Raw genomic sequence first — 24,951 nt, 5'->3', positions numbered from 1 at the left:
TTGGGTCTTGAGGGTGGATCCCTCACACCTGAGAGCTGTTCTCGAGGCAGTGAGTGCGTTCTCAGGAGATCTAGTTGTTTAAAAGTGTGTAGCATCTTCCCCTTCTCTCTTGCCTCCCTTCTGCCATATAAAGTGCCTGCTCCCACTTCACCTTCCACTGTGATTAAAAGCTCCCTGAGGCCTCACCAGAAGCAGAGCAGATGCTGGCACAGTGCTTCCTGCACAGCCTGCAGAACCATGACAATTAAACCTCTTTTCTTTATAAATTACCCAGTTTCTCTTTGTAGCAATGTAAGAACCGCCTAACACAGCATTCAACAAAAAATTGTTGCTATCTCAGTGCTATGTTCTAAATGTTTGTGTCACCACAAAATTCGTATGCTGAAATCCTAACCTACAATGTGATGGTATTAGGAGGTAGTATCTTTGGGAGGTGATTAGTTCATGAAGGTGGAGCTCTCATGAATGAGGTGAATGCCCTTATAAGAAGTATGTGATAGAGGATATCCACTCTTTCCCATGTGAGACTACAACTAGAAGGCCATCTGCAAACCAGTAAGGGAGCTTTCACCAGACACCATCTGCCAGCACCTATAACTTGGGCTTCCTAACCTCTGGAACTATGAGAAATAAATGTTGAAGTCATCCAGTCCATGGTATTTGTTACACCAACCCAAACTGATTAGGACACTCAGCATCTACCCAGAAAGCATCCAGTAAATGGAAGTCAGAGGTTCATGTCCTGGTGGAAGGTGGTATATTTAACTATACTCCCCAGCTTTAAACAGAAGAGAGTCCTATCCCCACAACCAGCCACATTGCTCAGCAAGAATACAGTGGTCTAATTGGCAGTTACAAATAATTCTGACATTTCAGTGGATATATATTTCCCAGTGTCATTTGTGCGCATTCGTGTGAAATAAAAATGTTAAACTGACTAAACAATTTTATCCTAACCAGTGTAATGCCAGAGTTAATTAGTTATAGTTCACATTTATGTGCTGTGCTTTGTCCTGAAAATGAGAGAAAATCTTTAAAAGTAGGATATAATAAAATATCTCAAAGATTTGAAATTTAATAAAAAGGAGATAAAGACTAGCAAAGACGAGATACTTAAAGTCTCAGAGGAGATTTACAAAATAAAGACCATTTTCTAAGTACCCAGTTAACAGAGGTATAAACTGAGGCCAAGTATTTTGGAACATCTCCCCAAGGCTACAGAGGTAAATTTTGACATCCATAATCTCTGTTAAAAGCACTCTTTGCTGTGAATAAAGGAGTAGCAATCTTTAGAAGATAGTCTATTGTTAAGTGCTCTCTTGTCATTCAAACCGAAGATGTTAAAATAATTCAAAGTAGAGAAATATTAGTATAAAATTAGTGGCACTTGGGCAAGCTCCTGGAGATAGAAATAATTTTAATGGAGAGCGAAAAGGACATCCCAGGCATGCAAAGTCAACTGATCCAAGGTAAGTTGGAAGAACATTGATTTTCTTTATTAGAGAGATAATTTGTGCTGGAAAAATAAGACTGAAGAGTTATATGCAATGTGCCTCCCAGTACGACTGAGGATTTGAAAGCCTAGTAATTGATCTCAGAAAATTATAAGAGAAAATAAATTGTTTATTTTTCTAACAGATATAAATGGCAATCAAATTTGCTGTCTAGTTTAACAGATTTGTGACAAACAACTATTATAGTCTTTTTTCTTCTGAATTGTTTAGCTTTGAAGCATCCCTTCTTTACTTCTTTACCTTACTAATCCTTTCTGGTTTTATTCCTCTCCTTTATGAAGAGGTTTTAGTTTTGAGCATATATTTATTTATTAAGTACATGTAATTTTCATTTTATAGAAAAAATATCTATCTTTAAGGTGAAAAATTCTAAAACCTACTTAAATGTTTATTTGGAAGCAGTTTCAGTACTAGTACCTTTTTGTTTTGCCCTAGGTTTAGTAATGCCTGTCATCTAGGCTTGTTTTTTTTAAAATGTATCAACTTATGCACTTAAACTTTCAATCATATCCTTGACCAAGGGGAATGTGCTTAGGACTAATTCTCAAAACATGCTGAATCTTATCCATTTGAAATCAATAGAAGAGAAAACAATTCTGTTTTGTTAAAAGAATGGAACAACAAACCTTGAAAGACAAATGACAGGTTAGAGCTATGCTGAAAACATTTAATAATTAATAGGCGGCAGATAAATTCATCAAATTCCTGATTGCTAGCAATCCCTACTTTGGATATTAAACTTTATTAAATGTGCATGTAAAATTTCTAGCCTAAACAATGAAAAAATAAAAATAAAGTGTTACATTTTCAAAGTAGTAGAGGGGATTATTTGAGTTAAATGGAAAAAATACAGTCAATCAAAAGAAGATAGGTAAAGAAAGAGAAAGAAGTCAAATAGTAGGAAAAATAAAGGAGAAAAATAAGATGATGGAAAAAAGCTAGTATCATTAATCTAATAAATTATTGTAGCATACTCTTCAATAAAAAGATTAAATTGTTAAACTGGATTTTCCCTAAAATCTATGTGTTTTATAAAATATCATTAAGTTGAGGCAAAAGTAATTGTTTTGTCGTTACTTTTAATTGCAAAAATCGCAATTACGTTTGCACTAACCTAATAAAAATATTTGAAAATACTAAGCAATAAAACATTAAATTGCAATAGAAAATTTGAAACGTGACAGTATGACTGGAGATTGTATTGCTTTTCTTTGTTTATAATAGACAAGACAAATGGAAAAACAGAAAGAATATAAAAGATTTAAACTATATAGTTAATAAATATAATCTAGTAGATATATATAAAACCTTATACCAAATGGTTCAAAAATATATATTTTTTCACACATACAAGTAAATGAGCAAGCATTGGTTACATTCTGGATTATACCACAAGAAACACTAGTGCCACATAAACACGTTCTCATGTTTCCTTGTCTCATCTGTACCATGTTCTTTACAGAGAAGTTAGCCTAGATATCAATAGGGAAAATGTAAAAAAGAAAACTATACATTTGAAAATTCACAAAAGCATTTCAAATAACTGAGTGACCAAAGAAGAACTCATAATAAAGATTTAAAATAACTTAAAACTAAATAATAAAATATATCTCAAAACTTATGATATACATCTAAAGCTGTACAGAGAAGAAAATTTAGAGACATTACAGTACAGATTATAGTAGAAAGCTAAAAGGTTGAAGATTAATGAGCTAAGAATTTTAGGTATCTAACATTACCACAAAAGTAACCCCAAAAGTAACAGAGATTAAACATAAAAATGGAAGTTTATGAGTAGGCCAGGAACTGTGACTCACATCTGTAATTCCAGCACTTTGAGAGGCTAAGGCAGGAGGATTGCTTAAGCCCACAAGTCTTCTCACTTACTCTAAATTCCGTTACTGGCCAGATAACAGAAGAAATGTTAATTATTTCCCCTATTAATACATAAGGTTGATATGGTTTGGATGTTTGTTCACTGTAAATCTTACGTTGAAATGTAATCCCCAGGGTTGGAGGAGGGACCTGGTGGGAGAGTTTGGGTCATGGGGGAAGATCCCTCCTGAATAGTTTAGTGCTACACCCTTGGTGATAAGTGAGTTCTCACCCTGTTATTTCATGAGAGAGCTGATTGTTTAAAAGAGCCTGGCACCTCCTCTTCTTTCTCTTGGTTGCTCTCACCATGCAATACACCAGCTCTCCCTTTGCCTTCTGCTGTGACTGTAAGTTTCTGGAGGCCTCTCCAGAAGCAGATTCTAGCACCATGCTGCTTGTACAACCTTCAAAACTGTAAGTCAAATACATATCTTTTATTTATGAATTACTCAGTCTCAGATACTTTTATAGCAGTGCAAACGGACGAACACAGAAAATTCGTATCAAGGAGTGGTGTGTCACTATAAAGGTACCTGAAAATGAAAAAGCAGCTTTGGAACTGGGTAACAAGCAGAATTTGGAAGAATTTGTAGGGCTCAGAAGAAGACAGGAAGATGAGGGAATGTTTGAAACTTCTTGGAGACTTGTTAAATAGTTGTGACCAAAATTCTTATAGAAATATAGATAGTGAAGGCGAGGCTGATGAGGTCTCAGAAGGAAATGAGGAATTTATTGGGAACTGGAGCAAAAGTCACCCATGTTATGTCCTGGGAAAGAACTTTGTTGTATTGTGTCCACGCCATAGGGATCTGTGGGAAGTTAGAACCTAGGAGTGATGATTTAGAATATCTGGTGCAAGAAATTTCTATACAGAAAAGCATTCAAGATGTGACATGCCTGCTTCTAACAGCCTATGTCAGATATGGGAGCAAACAAATGACTTAAAGTTGGAACTTACAATCAAAAGGGAAGCAAAGTGAAAAGTCTGGAAAATGTGCAGCCTAGTTATATTGTAGAAAAAGAAAAAGTGTTTTCGGGAGAGGAATTCAAGCAGCCTGTGGAGTAATCACTTGCTAGAGAGATTCACATGATTAAAAGGGAACCAAGTGCAAATAGTCAAGACAATGGTAAAAGGCCTTGAAGCCATTTCAGAGATCTTCCAAGCAGTACCTCCCATCACAGTCCCAGAGACCTAGGAGTAAAGAATGATTTTGGTGGCCATTCCTAGGGTGTATTGCCCTGCACCACTTCAGGAAGCTGCTCCCCACATCCCAGCCACTCCAACTTCAACCTGGCTCAAAGCACACCAGGCACTGCTCAGGCCTCTGCTGCCTCAGAGGGCAGAAGCTGTTAGCCTTGATGGCTTCCGCCAGGTGTTAAGCCTGCAGGTGCACAGAATTCAAGAGTGAAGGAGGTTTGGCAACTTCCACCTAGATTTCAGTCTCAGGTATCTTTTTTTTTGTTGTTTTTTGAGATGGAGTTTTGTTCTTGTTGCCCAGGCTAGAGTGCAGTGGCAGGATCTCAGCTCACTGCAACCTATGCCTCCTGGGTTCAAGTGATTCTCCTGCCTCAGCCTCCTGAGTAGCTGGGATTACAGGCATGTGCCACCACACCCAGCTAATTTTGTATTTTTAGTAGAGATGGGGTTTCTCCATTTTCGTCAGGCTGGTCTTGAACTCCCAATCTCAGGTGATCTCCCCACCTCGGCCTCCCAAAGTACTGGGATTACAGGCATGAGCCACTGCACCCAGCCAGGTATCTTTATAGCAATGCAAGTTGACTAACACAAAGGTACTCAGAGAACGTTCTGGGCATCCAGGATGGCTGAGAGAGTATGTAGGTCTGTTAGAAGGAAACACTGGGACAGAAGTGCTCCAAATGCATTAGCAGAGGCCAGTGTAGCTGAACATATCAGTCGTGCATCCAGGCTTGAGATGAGATATGCACACAAGCAAGAGAGGGTCTAGTAGCAAATGTCATGGGACCTAGAGATGGAGGATGCCAGCAAGAGATGTATTCATGATTTTGGGGGATGTTTAATATGAGTCATTGAGCTATTGAAATGCACTTTTGCTTAATGAGGAACGTTTTCAGTGTGCTAATTTTCTTTGCATTTAATGCAACTTTCTTCTGCTATACTGTGGATCAGGGGCTTGCAAGTAGAGAATTGGTATGAGCTGCCTGAATAATCCAGTGGAAGTGGTTCCTCCACTGTCCATGAGGGATTTGTGTTAAGAGAACTGGGATGCCTGCAAACTGAATGTCGCTTTGTGCCCAGTGCATGTCTGATCTCAGTTACATAAAAAGGCAAAACAAACAAAAAAAAAAAATGCAGAATTCTTTGCTAGTTGAGAAATTGTTGATTTCCATCATATCAGGGTTATGAATATGACATAGCTTTCACTTAAATATTAAATTAAATATTGAAATGTCCCTTATTGCCCAGGTTTTCTTTCAAGCCCATATGTATTAACACTTCTTTTCTTTTCTCCTTTACTGAGCTCATAACAAATTCTTCAAGCAGTGAAATAGCTTTCCTTGATAAGGGCTCCTTGATTTGCCCTTTGAAAAGCTTCAAGCAATTTTATTTTTTCTAGAAAAAGTATTTCTAATGCTATCTTTTTATCTTCTTTCAGAAATCTCTTATTGGGCAATTCAGTTGAATTGTTGGCAAAGTTAGTGTGTGGGTGTGTGTGAGTGTCTAAAATGTATTAGTATTTGAATGTATACCTATGAAGGTCTTTTCACCATTGCACTTTTATCAAGGGTTTGAGAATCTTTTTGCACATTGCATAGTGTTTGGGACACATCTCATACAGTAAAATGTTTCTTATATGATGTTTCCCCAGCCTTTTAGGATTCTCTTCTGTATTATTTCATGACTGTAAAATCTCAAGTATTTTGTCAGCTTATTGGGTGTTAGAAATTAAAAAGAAACACTTACTGGTTTGGGTGGCAAAAGATGCAATGTAAGTATGTAGAAAAGAAATAGAAACTAGTTGAAATCCTATTTTATGCATATGTACTTTCTCTCCCTTTATACAATTTAATTCTCACATCAATCTTATGATATTTTTCTTAAATTTTCTCTTTACAAAGATAATTTAAAATGAGCTCATAGAAATAAAGTATCTTTTCTTAGTCAAATAACAAATAAATGCCAAATGTGGAATTCAACGCCACATGCATCTAATATCAAAATCCTTATTATGACCAGTATACTCCACTGACTTTCAAAGTTCAGGCATGCTCCCTAGCCTCAGGAAACAATTTGGTGATTTTGGATTGTGTTGTATAGATATAAGAAAGTAAACCAAAGGTTTTTAAATATCAAGAAAATTTTAAATTTCCCCTCTTGGGGAACTGGGTAGGCGGCTACACTGTTAGTACAATTAAATGGTGTTAATTGATATCCTGAGTCAATTATCTGATAACTTTTGCTTGGTCAGTGATGTTTGGCATGATGTTAACAAAAGAAAAATGAGCATTTCCTAAACACCTACTATAATTTCATGCAACACACAACTAAGCAGTTTTACAACTTTGTTATTAAGTTATCAAATCATTCTCCATGAAAGCAAACAAGCATTTAAATATAGTATCTATGAGAGTCCAAATTCTTAGTGTACCCTGTTGTATAAATGGCTTCCAATGTTTGGTCTGTATAATAGTCAATTGTATGATAAAATATCAGTTAAACCTAATAATTTAATTCATATGATTAAATGGTGCATAGTGCATAGTATTTAGAGTCAAATCTGGGCTCAATTTACTGGACTCCATCAGTAACTGTCTGTGTAACTTCAGAATACTTAATTTATTTCAGCCTCAATTTTGTTATTTATACAATAGTAATAATAATCCCTACTCCACAGAGGTAATGATTAAATGAAGTGATGTATGCAAAATGTTAGCACAGATTCTGTAGAAGAAGGGGTAGGTGGGGATACTTGTATAAGTAGGAGGTCAGGAAATTGAAATCAGCTTCTCCTGCTTGGTAGGAAATGAGCTCATTTTCTGAGAAAGAATATCTGAATTACTGAAGAATTGTAGATTACTGAAAACGAACAAAAGTCTGAAGAGAACAGCAGTTTTTGCTCTGTTAGTTTCATGAAAATAATCAAAATTATCATAATAAACAGAAATAATTTATAAATTCCTTTAATGAACAAAATTGGAAAAAGCTAAAAGCCTATATTATGTCTCCAGATCTCAAACAAGGTGCTTATTTCTCTGAAAGCATTGGTAGCATCCCGAGGAACCACCCAGTGATTCATTTCTTGGAATGCTGAAGGCTGGGGATGTGGGCTGGCCAGAATAAGAGTGACTTGGAAATTTGGTTTTACACCACAGTGCTTCAGAGGAGTAGGGGAGAAAAGAGTGATGTCAAATATGTCTTATTTATGTCCCCAACCATGATTCATTTATGCCCCCAACCATGATTGCTACCATGATAAATAATTTGTAAATGAGATAAAATGGAAAGAAAAAGCAGAAATTACCTTGCATTAGCTAGCTAAATTCAACTGAACAGACATAAATACCAAGTCACCCTGAGAAATCCAGATAAGACATGCACAACACATGTTTACCATATACGTGTCTTATTTAAGAATATATTTTAAAATAAATGTGTCAAAACTCAGCTTTCCAACAGTACAGCAAATAGGAGAAGTGAAGAGCCTATGCTTCCTCTGGAGGAGACTGAGAGGGGTGTGCCTTCAGGGCAGGGAACCCAGTCTACCCATTTGGAAAATGTTCTGAGAAAACAATCCCTATTAGAAGCTATTCAGTGTCTCTATCCATTACATGTACAAAGAGCAGACCAGAATAGGATGGCTTCCATTCACAAATGAAAAATGCACATGAAAAATGCTCATATCAAAATGAATGTGTACAGAGTTGATGTAAAGCAAACAAGAGAAAAAGAACATATCAAGCAAAAGCCAACTGAAGGGACAGGGATCAGAAAAACATTGAAGGTAACAATAAAATCATTACAGAAATGAACCAAAACACATTAGACATAGCAAGAGAGAGAAAAGGAGAAAGAAAATTTTAGTAATAATGGTCAGTACTTCCAAAGAGTATGGTATAAAATTGAACCAAAAGATGGGGTTGTAGCTAGAGGTAAAGAAAAAATAAAGAAGCAAAAAACCCGATAATGTAGAAATAGGGGAGAATAACAAAAGGATATGAATAACCCAAATGTCCTTCAATAGACTAGATAAATAAATTATGGCACACCACAAAATCCACCTTATGCAGAAAACTTTTGAATCTATTCAGTGAAATAAATAATAAATATTTCAGACACTTCTACACATGCAGTTTTCTATATGTAAAAACTAGAAACCGAATTGTTTTTCCTGAGAGGAAGTGTGTGATTAAGGACAGAGTAAGGAGAAGGGCTTACTTTTCACTCTGTGCACCTTTTTACTTACATAAAAACATTTGTTTTACCATATATGTGTCTTATTTAAGAATACATTTTAAAATAAATGTGTCAAAACTCAACTTTCCAACAATACAGCAAATAGGAGAAGTGAAGAGGGAAAAAAAATAAGAACCACAGAGCAAGATGGAAGGCAAAATACGTATTAACATTAAAATATATCCTATGACTCTTTGGTTACTTCCTTGGCAAAGTTATGCCTCTAACCTTACTCACTGAATAGCCCTCAACTCCAGTTTTTTATTTTTATAATCAACTATCAACTAAACATGTGTGCTTGTGTTACTGAGAGACAGTTTGAATTTAACATGCCAAAATGTGCCCCTCTCCCAATCTTTGTCACCCCCCTCAAATGCAAAGTTTGCCCAAGCCAAGCATTGACTTATCTGCCCAAGTCAAAAATTTCTAGGATTTATCCTTAAAACATTTTACTCCTTCCCTCACCTCACCATACCCCGGTGCTCTTTCCCTAAACCTGCTAAATTCTGTCTTGACAACTGCCATTCTACTCCAGACACCCATAATCTCCTTCTAACTTATCTCCTTACTTCCACTCTCACTCCTCCATCATTCATAGGGTTGGCATAACCTCCTAATTGATTTCTGCTTTTATCTATAATCTAAAATCACATTGTGACCAGAGCGATATTTTTTAAATGAAGATAAGATCATGTAATTTTTCTCCTTAAAACTCTCCAATGACTTCATGTCACACTTAAAAATAAAATCCAGTCTCCTCCATCCTCACCTAGAAGGTCCTAGAGATACTGACACCTTCTCTCAGTTCATTTGCATTAGCTACTCCGGTGTCCCCAAATACTCTGTCTCTTGTTTTGCCAGGCCTTCCCGGTAAGCATCTGAAATGTTATCTCTCAAAGAGAACTTCCTTGACTGCCTATCTAATAAAATACCATAACTTTCTTCACTGCCACATTTTCTTGTTTCATTTTTCCTATTGCCAGTATGTTACTGTCTGATATTTTCTTCTTCTGCTTCATTGCCTACTGATTTCCAAGTATAGAAACCACTTCTGCCTAGAAAGAGTAGACTGTTAGTATTTGTTGAGTAAATTAACAAAATTCATTTTTTTAAGTCAGTGTATCCAAATATGGCTCTTGAATAAACCCAAAATTGACTTAAGAGATAAAGAAAAAGGATTGGTGATTTGTGCTGGGAAATTGTCCTGGCTAGAAAGCAAACTTGCACTTTTAAGGCATGTGTTTTGGAACTATCTTAAAATTTGCAGTAAAAATTGCATTATTTTTTCTTATTTAGCAAATATATATATATATATATAAAATATATATAATTTTATATATATATATAAAATATATATATAAACTATATATATATATAGTTTTAGAAGTACAGTCCAGTTCTAAGAAAAAAAAATATAGAAATTGATTTAGAAATAGAAGAACAGAGTTGGGTTGGTTAAAGATAGATGGGCAGAGAGCGATAAAATATTTGTTAATGACCATACCTTTTAATTATTCTGGCTCCATCTCTCTTCCATTTATGCTTTAAGTTTTAGATAAAATTCGATTATTCTGCCACACATTCACCATCTATTTAGAATCAGACATATACAAAGATTGCATTTTAATAGTTAATCATTTACTCAAAAATTTGATTGAACTGAATTATACCAAATGTTGCTGATATATACACATTCGATAAGAATATTTTTTAGAAGGTGAAATTTTGGATTTTTTAACAGACAATGGAGGTTCATATGGAATTGTAGGGAATAACATGGAGTGTTATAAGAAGTGCCTTTTTGTATCAACTGAACAATACCTGAAATTGTATAAGAAACTGTTACATTTTAAGGTGGTTTATTGATAATTGCTTCTTCAAAATATCATGGCATGTTACAATGCCACAGTTCCACACTAAAAAAAGATGGAGAAAAAAATTGAATGTTGTATAAGTAGTTAAATGCTTTTAACAATTGTTACATTTATTTTTTTTTAATTGGTTTATCATTATTATTTTTTTGAGACATATCTTACTCTCTCACCCAGGCTGGAGTGCAATGGCACAATCTTAGCTCACTGCAACCTCCACCTCCCATGTTCAAGTGATCCTCCTGCCTCGGCCTCCCGAGTAGCTGGGAATATAGGCATGGGCCATCATGCCTAGCTAATTGTTGTATTTTTAGTAGAGACAAGGTTTCACGATGTTGGCCAGGCTGGTTTCAAATTCCTGACCTCAGGTGATCTGCTTGCCTCAGCCTCCCAAAGTGCTGGGTTTACAGGCGTGAGCCACCGCACCCAGCCTACATTTAATTTTATATTGAACAATGTGGGTTACATGATTCAGAGATAGAAAACGTGATTTTCTTTCAAAGAGAGAATCTGCAGGCTCTGGGAACCATCTTAGTCAGAATAAAATATCTGAAAAATAATCATAGGGAGGAGAAATGGGCTTTTATCTGGATGACAACAAATAATAAAACTGCGCTGCTGTTAGATCAAGTCATACTTGTACAAAAAATTGAAAAAGCTATTTATTTCTTAATTTATTTTACTTTTATTGGCCAGAAGAATTGTCACAATAAACATACACATCTATGATGTTTACAGTCAGAACCATGGCCCATGACCCTTCTATACTGTGCAACCTGGACATACAGTTCTGGTGTTTTAAGTTAGGTCCATTTAGCAGAAGCTAATAAGAGACATCCAGCTCCAAATTAGGAAAGAAGTATTAACATAGTTTTGAATGGTCACAATAAATTATTTCCAGTAAGTTCTAAGTTTTCCATCACTGGAGTTATTAAAACCTTGGTTTATATTATGTGGTAATTATGGCTAAGATTTTAAGTGCTGGGTGATAGATTAGATAATCTTTAAGCTTTTTTCCAATTCTATAATTTAATATTTTATTTTAAAATGATTTAGTGAAACTTTAACACGACGCATAAAATATATCTGCTCTTATATATCTAGGAATGTATCCATCATAGCTTTAAGAGAGAAAATAAATCTAGTTCAATTTATGTCTTTAATTGAGCAAAGATTCCTTAATGTCTTATATTTCTAGATTACTGTCTTGGTCTATTTGGGCTTCGATAAGAAAATGCTATAAACTAGGTGGCTTCTGAAAAAAACAGAAATTTATTTCCCACATTTCTCCAGGCTGAGAAGTTCAAAGTCATGGCACTGGCAGGTTAAAGTCTGGTAAGGCCCTGCTTTCTGATTCATAGACCATGCCTTCTTGCTGTGTCCTCACATGGTGAAAGGGGAAAGGGTTCTCTGAGGTCTCGGTAAAAAGGGCGCTAAGCACATTCATGAGGACTCCACTTCAAGATGTAATCACCTCTGAGGAACCTCACCTCAAAATACCCTTACATTGGGAATTAGGTTTGGGGGTACACAAACATTCAGATCATAGTAATTACATATGTCAACCTTCATATACTTGATCTTATTTGTTTCTGAAAACAATAAAATAGAAAGGGCAGGTGTTATTTAATTTCATATTGCGATGAGAAACCAGAGGTTGAACACAGAGATCTCACAGGTAAAACTGAAGCTGTGAAAGTTAAAACTCAGATCTTTTGATATCCAACCCTTTCTGGTTTTATGTCATTCTTCCTGTTGAAGGCTTTTAATTAATATAATTATGATATTACATAATGTTGAATCATATAAAATTTAAATATAAATGTGAAATAAAATTACACATAAAATAAATAACATAATAAACCATGTAATTCTCACTACCTGATAAAAGGGAAGTTTGATAGAACATATCAAGTGAGAGAAATATTTTTACTGCTCTTATTTATTTGTTCACTAGCTTGTTGACTCTCTTTCCCACTGGATTGTAAGATTGATTAGCGGAAGGATTCTCCCTCTTTTGTTTCCTAGCTACCCACTGTCTAAGGAACACGTACCACCTGGACTTTCAAATATGTGTTGCTTAAATGGATAATAAATGAATAAGTGGTTTTAAATATTAATCAAATAGTTTTTTATATAATAAACCTTAGACAATACACAAGACAAAGGATTCAATAACAATTTTGTACATAAACCCACATTAAATATATAATCAGAAAATGTGGATTTATAAAATGTCACAAATAGCACAGTCTAAATATCAAGATTGAATTTGTGTAGACCAGGAAATGATGATTATCTGCATAATCCCCTTTTAATAGGCTGTGTGGACAGTGTGCGAACTTGGATTTTTGCATAAGCAAAATTGAATGTTAGCTCCAGATTTTCTGTTTATTATTATCTCCAATAGGAGCCATGTATATTTTTTGTCACCTCATTTACATTTTCTGTTATTTCGACTAACAGAAGAAAAGGGCTGTTAATACTGATTGACTTCAAACAAAAAGAAAAAAAGAAAAGGATTCTGATTATTTGGAAGTGTTAAATACTGCATATGTGGGAAGGAAATTATGTGAAAATAGATCTAGGGTATGAATGGTGAACTTACTGATTGTCAGGTGATAGGACACGCCAGGCAAAATGGGGACTCAAGAATCTGCCCCTACACAATATGTTGTAAATGGATCCTAGCATTAATGCCATGGTAAAGATGGACCTAGTGCTTTGGGAAATTCTTTTTCACATTCAAGCACTCTTTCATGGATACTTTGAAGATAATTTGTTCATTTTATTTGTTTCATAAATATCTGGAAGTTTTTCTGTCTTACAATTATGGTGACTTTAGAAATACAGATGCTGAAATAAAAGTAATACATTTAGTATGGTCTTGATTCTTGATGAAGAAATCACTTGTTCTTTTATGGAAATGTAGGGAGCTTTCAGTTCAGTTGCAGTCACTCCTTTAAATTTATATGTTCACTCCTTTCACTCTGTATCTGTCTCTGTGATGCATATGTATTACTTACATTTCTTTTTCCTAATTGATGCCATTAAGCAAAGAGGATGTTCTTTTGAGAAGACAAATGACATTTAAAATGATAAAAATAAAATTAACATAAATTTTAGCAGTCATATGGGAGGGGGAAGGCATGGCAAAAGAAGGTAAAATATCACAGTAAGATGTTAATTTTTTAAAGAAAAAGAAAAAGAAAGAAACTAGGCAAACATTATTTGGAAATAAATGTGTGTTATCCAGAAACAATTATTCTGTATTTGGGACACACAATTGTGGATATTCTGACCAAACTTTAACACAAACAATGTGTTATTTGATATACCAACAACTAAAGAAGAAAGAAGTCAATAGGTACTATAGATAGTAAGATAAGATTATCGAAGGGGGTAGTATTGGGGGGAGTCTGTGCAGGAGAGTAAAGAAGACAAAAACACAGGGGATGAAGAGGTGAATCCAAAGAAACTCCGCAACCTCTGAAAGAGGCAAATGGTTTGGTTGCAACAACTGTCACTGTCTTGGCATTGTTGACGTGGTTAATTTTGCTGATGTGAAGGAAAAGGTCCCTCCTCTGTCTCTGAAACCCCTTGATGTCTCCACCTTAGAAGAGGGCATCCCTTCTTTCAGCACAGACACATTTTCTTTCTTTCCCTCTCAAGCCATTTTCTCCTCTCTTTGTTTGCTGTTGTTATCTTTAATCTTCTATACTGAAGAATATAAGAGGATTTCTACTTGAATTTTTTTTGGCATAAATAAACAGGGGATGTTAAAAACAAGAGACTGTTGATCTCTGGAACTAGCCCTAACAGACAACTGGTTAATTTTCACTGTATATGATGTTATGACACTTAAAATATGTTGCTACAAGGCAACCAACGTTATAGAAAGAAATATGGGAAAATGAATGGAAAAATTGTTTTTCTTTTTAATTTATTTTTTATTATTATACTTTAAGTTCTAGGGTACATGTGCATAACGTGCAGGTTTGTTACATATGTATACTTGTGCCATGTTGCTGTGCTGCACCCATCAACTCATCAGCACCCATCAACTCGTCATTTACATCAGGTATAACTCCCAATGCAATCCCTCCCTCCTCCTCCCTCCCCATAATAGGCCCCGGTGTGTGATGTTCCCCTTCCCAAGTCCAAGTGATCTCATTGTTCAGTTCCCACCTATGAGTGAGAACATGCGGTGTTTGGTTTGCTAAGAACGATGGTTTCCAGCTGCATCCATGTCCCTACAAAGGACACAAACTCATCCTTTTTATGGCTGCATAGTATTCCATGGTGTATATGTGCCACATTTTCTTAATCCAATCTGTCACTGATGGACATTTGGGTTGATTCCAAGTCTTTGCTATTGTGAATAGTGCCACAATAAACATACGTATGCATGTATCTTTATAGCAGCATGATTTATAATCCTTTGGGTATATACCCAGTAATGGGATGGCTGGGTCATATGGTACATCTAGTTCTAGATCCTTGAGGAATCGCCATACTGTTTTCCGTAATGGTCGAACTAGTTTACAATCCCACCAACAGTGTAAAAGTGTTCCTATTTCTCCACATCCTCTCCAGCACCTGTTGTTTCCTGACTTTTTAATGATCACCATTCTAACTGGTGTGAGATGGTACCACACATCTACAGCCATCTGATCTTTGACAAACCTGAGAGAAACAAGAAATAGGGAAAGGATTCCCTATTTAATAAATGGTGCTGGGAAAATTGGCTAGCCATAAGTAGAAAGCTGAAACTGGATCGTTTCCTTACTCCTTATACGAAAATTAATTCAAGATGGATTAGAGACTTAAATGTTAGACCTAATACCATAAAAACCCTAGAGAAAAACCTAGGTAGTACCATTCAGGACATAGGCATGGGCAAAGACTTCATGTCTAAAACACCAAAAGCAACGGCAGCAAAAGCCAAAATTGACAAATGGGATCTCATTAAACTAAAGAGCTTCTGCACAGCAAAAGAAACTACCATCAGAGTGAACAGGCAACCTACAGAATGGGAGAAAATTTTTGCAATCTACTCATCTGACAAAGGGCTAATATCCAGAACCTACAAAGAACTCAAACAAATTTATGAGAAAAAAACAAACAACCCCATCAAAAAGTGGGCAAAGTATATGAACAGACATTTCTCAAAAGAAGACATTCATACAGCCAGCAGACACATGAAAAAATGCTCATCATCACTGGCCATCAGAGAAATGCAAATCAAAACCACAATGGAAAAATTGTTTATGGAGCTTCCAAAGCTTTAGGAGAATCTTATCCTTAATAATAGTTGTATGAAACACTTGTACAACATTTACAATGAGCCACATATTGTTTCAAATGCCTTATATGTATCACTCGTGGTAGATACAATTATTTTCCCATTTTATAGATGAGGATAGTCTAACTATTGTCTTATCCTAGACACCATTGGACACACAGGGTAGAAGGGGTCTTGCTTTTAAGAAGAAAACAAACAGAAGTGTTTGCAATGGTAGCCCTAGACCTCAAGGAAGAGTTTTGATGAAAAGGAAATAAAACTTTCAACAACAGAAAGGAACATTTGAAAGTTAAAATAGGTACATTTTATTTCTTATATGCAAGTTGCATAATCCTATTTAGAAAAATATATTAGCATATATTTTTTATCTCATTTCAACATTTAACCTTTCCATATCTTACACATCTTATAACCGCCCCCCAAAACTTTTCTCCCTATTCCCTAGCATTTTTGTACTGTAATTAGATTGTGTTTAATAGAAGTCTAAATGATAACTTTTGCTGTCACCCTTGGGAGTCCAGCAGCATTAACATGTTTTGAATCATGGATTTGAAACATTTCTGCTTTTCTATTGTACATGTTCCTATTGAAGGCAAACATTTTTAGGAAATACTTCATTAAGTGCTTTGAAAGTTGGGTTTGATGGTGTTATAATTAAAAGATAACGTCAGTAGAATAGAACATTGTACCACAGTAATATTCAGCTCTCCTGCCAGAGCATAAAGGAAGGGGCAAAGCGGAAGCACTGATTTTCCAAGCAGGAGACATTTATTCAGTGACTATGTCTTATTATAATTAATTTACTTTTGGTATATAAATGGTGAATACAAGAGTAATTGCAGCCCCTGTGGATTAAGAAACATTGTTCTCCTGGTTCCTTTCTTCGAGACCAGCACAAATCACAGTTGGCAGCTGCTTGTTGCAGAGCTTAATATTTCCTTCTGTCTAAAGTTTATGTCTCTCATTCTTTTTCTCGTTTTGACTTTTTGCAATATTTTTTCCTTTTCTATTTGCACCCTCTCTTCTCAGTTCCCCCATTCCTTTCCATCTTGCTATTCTTCTACCAATTTTTAATTTACTTATCTAAGAGATAAAGAAATGATTTTGAAACCTGAGTTTATATCAGAATCAGTGTAATATCTTATTAAAAATAACTACCTCTGAGCCCCACCCCAGGAGACTCTAATTCAGGAAGCCTTCACTAGGCCATAAAAATCAGCCATTTTCAAATATGTATTTATGAAAAGTTTATCAGATGATAATTGCAGTCAAATTTAAAGACCCTTCATTTATATTATCTGAATTACCTTAGCTAGCTTTCAATTGGTTATTCCAAAGGAAGAACCCCTAAAATGAAAAATCAGTGCGTCAACTACCTCAGAAGAAATGTTCCCATAGAGAGTCCAGAAATCTACCTGTTCTCTGAACCCCCAAACAGCATGTGGGCTCAGCACAGATTCCATGGTGCATGTTTTTCTGGTTTCTTACTGTTTTGATGAATGCAAGATGAATCGCCATTGGGTCTCCTGCCTAGAGATGCAGTTTTGAGAAAAGTGGACTATAATTGCAGAGCCTCTACTTCAAGCCCAGTCATCTGAAAAAAAGTCCTTTCTAGATAAAGGTGCAGCCAGCCTCTTTCTCTGAGATTCATCCATCTTCAGCCTTAGCCCTCACACAGTTAAGAAGCTACTATTCCTCATAACCACCCCTCTCATGCATTTTCCAGAGTTTGTGGCAACTGTCGAATGAGCACAAGAAGACTGTTTTCTTTCAGTAGGTTGGTTTCTTCAGTGAGTACACGTGAAGCTCAAACATAGAAAGGCAACACAGGGGCTACTGACACTGTGTGCAGGGCTTGTAAATGTGAATTATCTCATGACTGAGTGCACTGGAACCATGACACCAACCCTTTACAGTGCCACCAGAGAACTTTATTATTATGACTCCTTGTGAAAATTTATTATTTTTTGGAAAATATAAAGATGATTTGGAACCTTAACTATGCCATTTTCAATACATTAAAAATCAAAATTTTATATTGTTTTTCTAGACAAAAGAAAATACATATACGTATTCATACTACTCAAATGATACCCATTTGTTTAAATTTTATGACTACAAGCTGTCATAAAATTTAGCTATAATAAAAATTGCTAGCACACCCTTAAAATCCGTGCACCGTGTTAACATCATTACTTCTATGTGTTGATAGTCGGGAATGTAAATTATCTTGTATTCACTAGTTAGGTATGATAATAATAACAAAAATATACATTGAGAAGTCTGATGTCTTGCCAGGTATTGGTTATATATATATATAACCAATATATATGTGTGTGTGTCTGTGTGTGTGTGTGTGTATATATATAGTTTCTAAATAGAAATACTTCAAAGTCTCTTTTGATTATAAAAGTAATAGGCAGTCGTGCTCATTGTTTTTAAAAACAGACAATATAAAACAATGAAGAAGAAATATAAAACAAATGAAGAAGAAAACTAACTCATCAAAATTTTATGACCCAGAGAAACTCACATCTTCTGCAGTCACATTTCATAAAATACACTGCCAATTTCTTGTGTTTTAATTTATTTCTGAATAGTTTGTTGCCGAGTTGTTCTGCTGCCTTAAATAAATTATGAAATTTAAAAAAATGAAAAATGATATAAAACTGACAAATCATTAGATTTTAATTTCTGTATATATCCTCCAGATAGTTTTCTGTGTACATGCATATACATACACACCCACCCACTCATACACAGAAGAGATTGAACTATTTCATAAATTTTTTTTCATTTAACAACAACATGGGGAGCGACATGGAAATTTTGTCAGTAAATATGAATGTGTACAGTTATTCATTAATACAGAGCATTTCATTATGTTGACATACAATTTGTTTAACATATCTTCTATTGAGCATTTAAGATATTAATAGTTCTCATTTGTTGCTGTAATAAACAATGCATCAGTAACTTCATTATGCATATATCTCTGCATACCTAAGTGCTTATTTCCTTGAAACAAATTTCTAAAAAGAAAACTGGCCAAAATTTTAATTTCAGAAACATACTTGCCCTACAGGCAGACATCATGTCTAACCTGAAATGCTCAATTTATCCCCATGTAACAAATGAAAACGGAGAAGAATTAGCCTGCTCATGGCTATTAAAAGGATGCAAGTTGGGATTCAAACAAGGATTAGTCAAGGTGGTTACTAATCTCATTGAACAGGTACATAAAATTTTTATTAAACACAAATTGACTTGTTAATATCAGCTTTGTGGAGGCATAATTGATATATGATGGTAGTGATGATATTATGTGTGTTTGCTTGGATAGATATATCCAACACTTCCTAAAGTTTCCTTGTGCTCTTTTGCTTTTGTTTTTGTTTTGGAGGTGTATGTATGTGTGTATGTATATGCAGGTACAAGAACACTTGAAGTGAGATCTACCCTCCTAACAAATTTTGAAGTGCACACATCCCATGAATTTTGACACAATCAAGAGGTGAAGTCCAATTCCTCCAGCCCCTTGAGATAATTATTTCCAAATAATAAATCCTGAGACCCCATGCCACATTTAGTGTGACGCCGAGAACCCTAACAAGATTCCTGAGGCATATCAAGCACACTGCATTCTTCTGATTAGCTCTTGTTCCTAATAGCCAACCTCTGCAGATTCTTGTTTCATTTTTGGCTATTGCTACTCTTGTGGGCACCTCTTCTCACCAGGACTGGACCCTCATTCCCATTCCCCCAAATTCCATCAGTCTAGGATGGGTACGTGTGATACAGTTCACCAAAGTAAGGCCATTAGCACAGAGGAAGGATGAAATAACTAGAACAGAAATAATTCAAGTTTAAATATTATCAAGCTCCTATTTCCACTCTTGACATTATCTTACTGTATACTATCCATCTTCCCCATAAAATCCATCCTGGGACAGACATGGACACCTTCTCTCTAGTGATTCTCTCCTGGGTGAGAATTGGAGTCACTGGAAATGCTTTATAAAAATGTTGTTATGCAAGATCACTCATATTAAACAAATGAAAATCTTTGGGAAGTGGAACCAAGAGGTTTTTTTTTTAAAATTATTATTATTATACTTTAAGTTCTAGGGTACATGTCAATAACGTGCAGGTTTGTTACATATATATACTTGTGCCATGTTGGTGTGCTACACCCATCAACTCATCATTTACATGAGGTATAACTCCCAATGCCATCCCTTCCCCCTCCCCCCCTCCATGATAGGCCCCGGTGTGTGATGAAGTTCTTCTTGTTAATTTCAATATGCAGCCAGGTTGAAAATTACCATTGTAGATCTTTCACCAAATCTTCCTCATTCTAGTTCTTCAATCTTCCAGTCCTTTGGCCTGCCAGCCAAAACTTGCATGCGATTTCCTCCTTTTGCTGAATGAAGTCTTTGTTTCTTTAATTATTCTTTTTCTTCTTTTTTTTCTCTGCACAATGGTCTAAGGCACAGCTTTTTCATACTTGAAAAGGTGTTTTTCTAAATAAAACTGAAGTGCTCTCCTAAGGGAAGGTCTTCCATTCTTCGAAGGCAACTGGGTCAAACTCCAGCCACTCTCAAACGATGAAGGTTTTTCCTTTTCCCACTCCTCTTTATACTAGTTTTTTGGCAGATTTAGTAATCAATAGACATTTCTACCCTTGAGCAGATCTCATAATTTCTATGGAAAAATAGGGAGAAAAAACTATTAAAGTTGAAAAAGTTCAAATAATGTCAGAGAAAACCTCTATCAAGGGTCATCAGAATGTGTTTCCTAACTTAATCACAGGATTAGAGGAAAATTGATCAGAACAAGGATGTGGTCATTAAATCAATGCATGCTATTTATCATAGCTTACATTACGCCAGCCATCTAAATTTTGAACGCGAATCCCTCTACATCTATCTCTGGTAAGTGCCCACTGCAAACTCCCCTGAGTTGTGACACATCTCTCAACATCATTTATTTACCTCCAAATTTATTAGTCTTTGAGGAACAAGGTACAAATATCAAGTTATACCCCTTCCAAATAAATTAAAGTTCATAGTTAACATGTTTCTTATTACAAACCATATCTGCCTAGAAGTCAAAGCAATGTCTCTGAGTCATTCTAAACTAAATTTATAATACTATTCTACAATGCAAGGACACTACCCTTGGAAATGAATTCAGTCAGACACTTTATAAAATAATGGGTCTTTCATTGTGAAGCCATGCCCTAGACCTTAGACATGAGTAGCCATCCCTGAAAGATAGGTCCAGTGGATTTTTTCATTATTTTCATGGTAACATCTGTCCATCTTGCCTGAGAGACAACAAAGCCCAGTGGAGAAATAAAGGGGACATTCAATACTGGTTCCTTTTCATTCACATACACACACACCTGATTGACTGCTCAAGGGCCTCAACCATGCAGAATTTACAACATCATAAAAAATCCACATGTTTAAAAATTGCTCTCATTTAGAATGGGCTCTACATAAATTTTAGTAGAAATACACACTTCACACCAGCCATTCTTCTCTCTGACTTTTTTTTTTCACCTTTTACCTGCTGCCCCCACATCATAGAGGTACCTTCTTGAGAGTTTCTGGACTTTTCCACCAGGAAGTAACAGGATCTAGAGACTTCAACAAGTATGCTAGGCATATGGTTGTCTTGGCTGTCAATAAAAGCAAAGTCCCTCTGTGCTACCCATATAGAGTAAACAATTCCTTTTGTATAAGATTTTCAAGGCTCTCTGCTTTTTCACATACTGTCTTCTGTTTATTTTGCAGTTCATTTCATTTTCCACAATTATATTTCAAAAATACATTACAGTGTCTTTATATTGTATTTGTGAATGGTTCTGTTACAGGGTTGTTGTTTTGCTGCCATAAACAACCTATTACATTTCTAAATAAGTAAACAATAGAAAACTAACAAATGATTAATTGAAAACTTGGATAATAGAATAATAGAAGGACAAATTCATATCTAAAATATCTAAGCAATAAGTCCTTCCTAATAAATCATTGATTGGTTATTTGAGTTTATTAGATGCTTCTATTTTATATATTCATACGCAAATGAAGAACAATGCCATTGAATAATTGCCATTGTCATGCCATTGAACAATTTGGGGAAAAAAGTGAAAATGTACTTGTTTATATGATGTGTTCAATCCAGGAGAAAATGGTTTTTTAATTGCTTATCTTCTTTACAAAGGTTTATTTTATAATATGCTGAAAGATACTTGTTCAGGAAAGAACAGATTTTTTGAACAATTTTCTCTCATTTATACTTCCAAAATCTAGTGTTCATATTTCAGAAAATAAGATTTTGTTATGTTTCAGAAATAACAAAAATAGGAGAGGATGTACAAATAGATTATTTGCAACCGAAGTCATTTTAATCATTCAGCTAACCTTTTTCAGAGATTATTCTCGTTATCCCTTTTTCCTTCTTAGGTTTCCATCATAAAAGTGGTGAGGATGGCCTTTTCAGATAGAGAAAGACCACTCTTCTATTAAAAGTATATATGAAGCCTATTTTTTAGAAGATGTTTCTCTTTATTAGATCCCAAATTAACTAGAGAGGTTTTTTTCCTTAGATAATGAAGATGAAATTATCAGAACTCTAAAAGGTAGAGTGACTCAAACATTTTTTTCAGTAAAATTTATTTATTTCTACTCAATATAAAATCAAGAAATAAATTACTTGCTTATGTTTCTTAGTGGTCTGTTAATGAGCTCATTCTCTTCCTTTATGTCTCTCTCTTTTTAACTCTTTCAATTGTATGACCAACACTGGAGATGCCTCCTGTTTTTAGGAGGCACAAATAGAATAGTGTCTATAATTAAGGTTTATGAGCAGAGCTGTTCACAGTTCTTCTGCTTCAATTTGTCTTCCTTTTTTCAATATAAAACAGCAGACTGGAATATCATAAAATTTACCCATTTTATTCTCATTTGAGCTGTAACAGACATCTAGTAGATATTATAATGGAGAAACAATCTAAAGATTCTTATGTATGTATTTTATTGCCTCATGATAAATCACATGTTTTCTTACTGAATTGCAATGCCCTATACCTCTACCGCACTCTCTTAGCTACAGTCTTATCAAGCCTCTTCTAGGCCAATGAGGCACCATCCTGGGACAGATGGACTGGTGCATCCCAGAGCTGCAGCTGCAGGATTGTCCAAGTATCTCCTCACCTTGGATGTGTCCCTGCTACAACTCTAGTCAGTTTCTAAAAGCAGTGGGAAGTGAAAAAAAAAAAAAAAAAAAAAAAAAAAAAAAATGAACACCCTGTGTGGGCAATGAAGGGGATAAAAGAGTAAGCAGATGATGCTTAGGCAGGATTTCTTTAAAAGCATAATTTTATTTCTGTTGAAGTAAAACACACAGAGGATAAACAGGATCTGTAGACTCAATTGGAAAATTAGGTTATTTAAATGTTACTTTTGTGTATCTTTTAAAATATATTTTAAATAATCTTTGGTATTCATAAATTGTTTAAAATTCCTTCCAGGAACGTTCAGATTAACTAAAACCAACAAAATATTTTGGTTTTGTTTCATTTTTAATACATTGTTTTCCTGAAAACTAATTTCAACAAAATCATTTTGAGAATATTTTAGACACAGATTTTCTTCCTCCACCACCTCTCCCTGTTTTTCTTCTCTGTATCTTTCCTTTCCACCACTCCTATGCACGCTCTCCTGACAAACACATGCTTCTAAGCTCCTTGCAGAGAACTTAGCAAGCACACAAAAGGGAATGGTAGTTATTGCCATAGCAACTTAGAGAAGGTCCATGCAGATAGGACAAGTTCACAGCTCTGACTAGAGACAAAAATCAAAATCAAGAAGTTATTCTCAATGTTCTCTTCCTGACATAACTGAAGAGTTACAGGTAAAACTCTTTTTTATGAAAATGGGAAATATACTTTATCAGTTGTTGGAAATGTTGTTTTTGTTATTTTGGTAGTAGTATTAATTTGCTCTTACCTGAAAATTTTGCTGAGGTTTCTAGGTGTAAAATCAAGTTTGAGTGATTTCCAAATGCGTTTTCAAGGATTCATTTTCCCAAACTGCAGCTTCTTGATGCTACAATGAGCAGAAATATAAATAGCCAACAGATAAAATGTGGCTGATAAAAAGAGAGTCCATGGAAAGTTCCTCTCATGCTTTTACTTCTCATCCTTTAAAGGACTTGCTTTCTGTATTTAGATTAGGGAAATATGCCAAAACATTAGGGTGATTACTCAGTTTGCTTTTATCAGTTCTTTTGATGTTGCCCCCTATTTCCCAGCTCCAAAAATATTATTGCACCTCAAAGAAGCAATATATTTACTATTAATACTATAACAGCAGCATGAAAAGAAAACCAACAAACAATTAGAGAAATGATAGATAGGTAGAGATAAAAATATGGAGATATAAATATATCATACATGTGGAGAAAGACAGACAGCTTCATATTCTAGGACACATTTTTCTTAGGACCCCTGAATTTGATGTATTTTTATAGAGTCTATGTAAATGTTACTAGTAGTGGATAACAAGTACCAAGAATTTAAAACATAACAAACTACACAAGTCCATGCCTAATACTTTTAAGCTCTTTGCCCCTTCCTCACCTGGAGACCCTGAGAAGGACTTGGGAAGTTGTTCAGGTAATTTTCTCCCATTTCTACCAGCTTCAACCATCACATTTCTTAATTTTAGGCCATACCCTTTACCTTATTCCTACCTCAAATTATCTAGTTTATCTTTGTCTCTCCCCAGAAGGGGAGAATACTCTTCATCTTTTGTCATCAGTGTAGAATTCTTAATTAAGGTTGAAAAGAAGGGACAGATTTAAAATGTTATTCTGAGTTAAAACACTAACCATACTCGACCCTGCAACTGTGGGAGGTGACAGAGAAGGAAATCAACAGTG

At 35.1% G+C, this 24,951-nt stretch overlaps 1 protein-coding gene across 7 annotated transcripts in view; it reads left to right on the top strand.

Annotated features, from left to right (window-relative positions):
* The first annotated feature begins 3,591 nt into the window (after nucleotides 1–3,591).
* SLC8A1 (solute carrier family 8 member A1) overlaps nucleotides 3,592–24,951 on the top strand; it is a 497,520-nt gene continuing 476,160 nt past the window's right edge. For 3 of the 7 annotated variants that reach the window (XM_038006235.2, XM_073022938.1, XM_038006232.2), the window contains exon 1: nucleotides 3,672–3,803. Coding sequence is in view for 4 of the 7 variants with exons in the window: in XM_038006243.2 (XP_037862171.1) it covers nucleotides 3,697–3,803 (107 nt within the window). In the remaining 3 variants the exon portion in view is untranslated. Of the gene's footprint in view, nucleotides 3,804–24,951 lie in introns of all 7 variants that reach the window. The other 4 variants (XM_038006243.2, XM_038006229.2, XM_038006230.2 and 1 more) reach the window with 4 other exon arrangements.

The sequence above is a fragment of the Chlorocebus sabaeus genome, chromosome 14, assembly GCF_047675955.1.
Source record: "Chlorocebus sabaeus isolate Y175 chromosome 14, mChlSab1.0.hap1, whole genome shotgun sequence".
Taxonomy (NCBI): Eukaryota; Metazoa; Chordata; class Mammalia; order Primates; family Cercopithecidae; genus Chlorocebus; species Chlorocebus sabaeus.
This window is presented reverse-complemented; position numbering and strand designations above follow the sequence as displayed.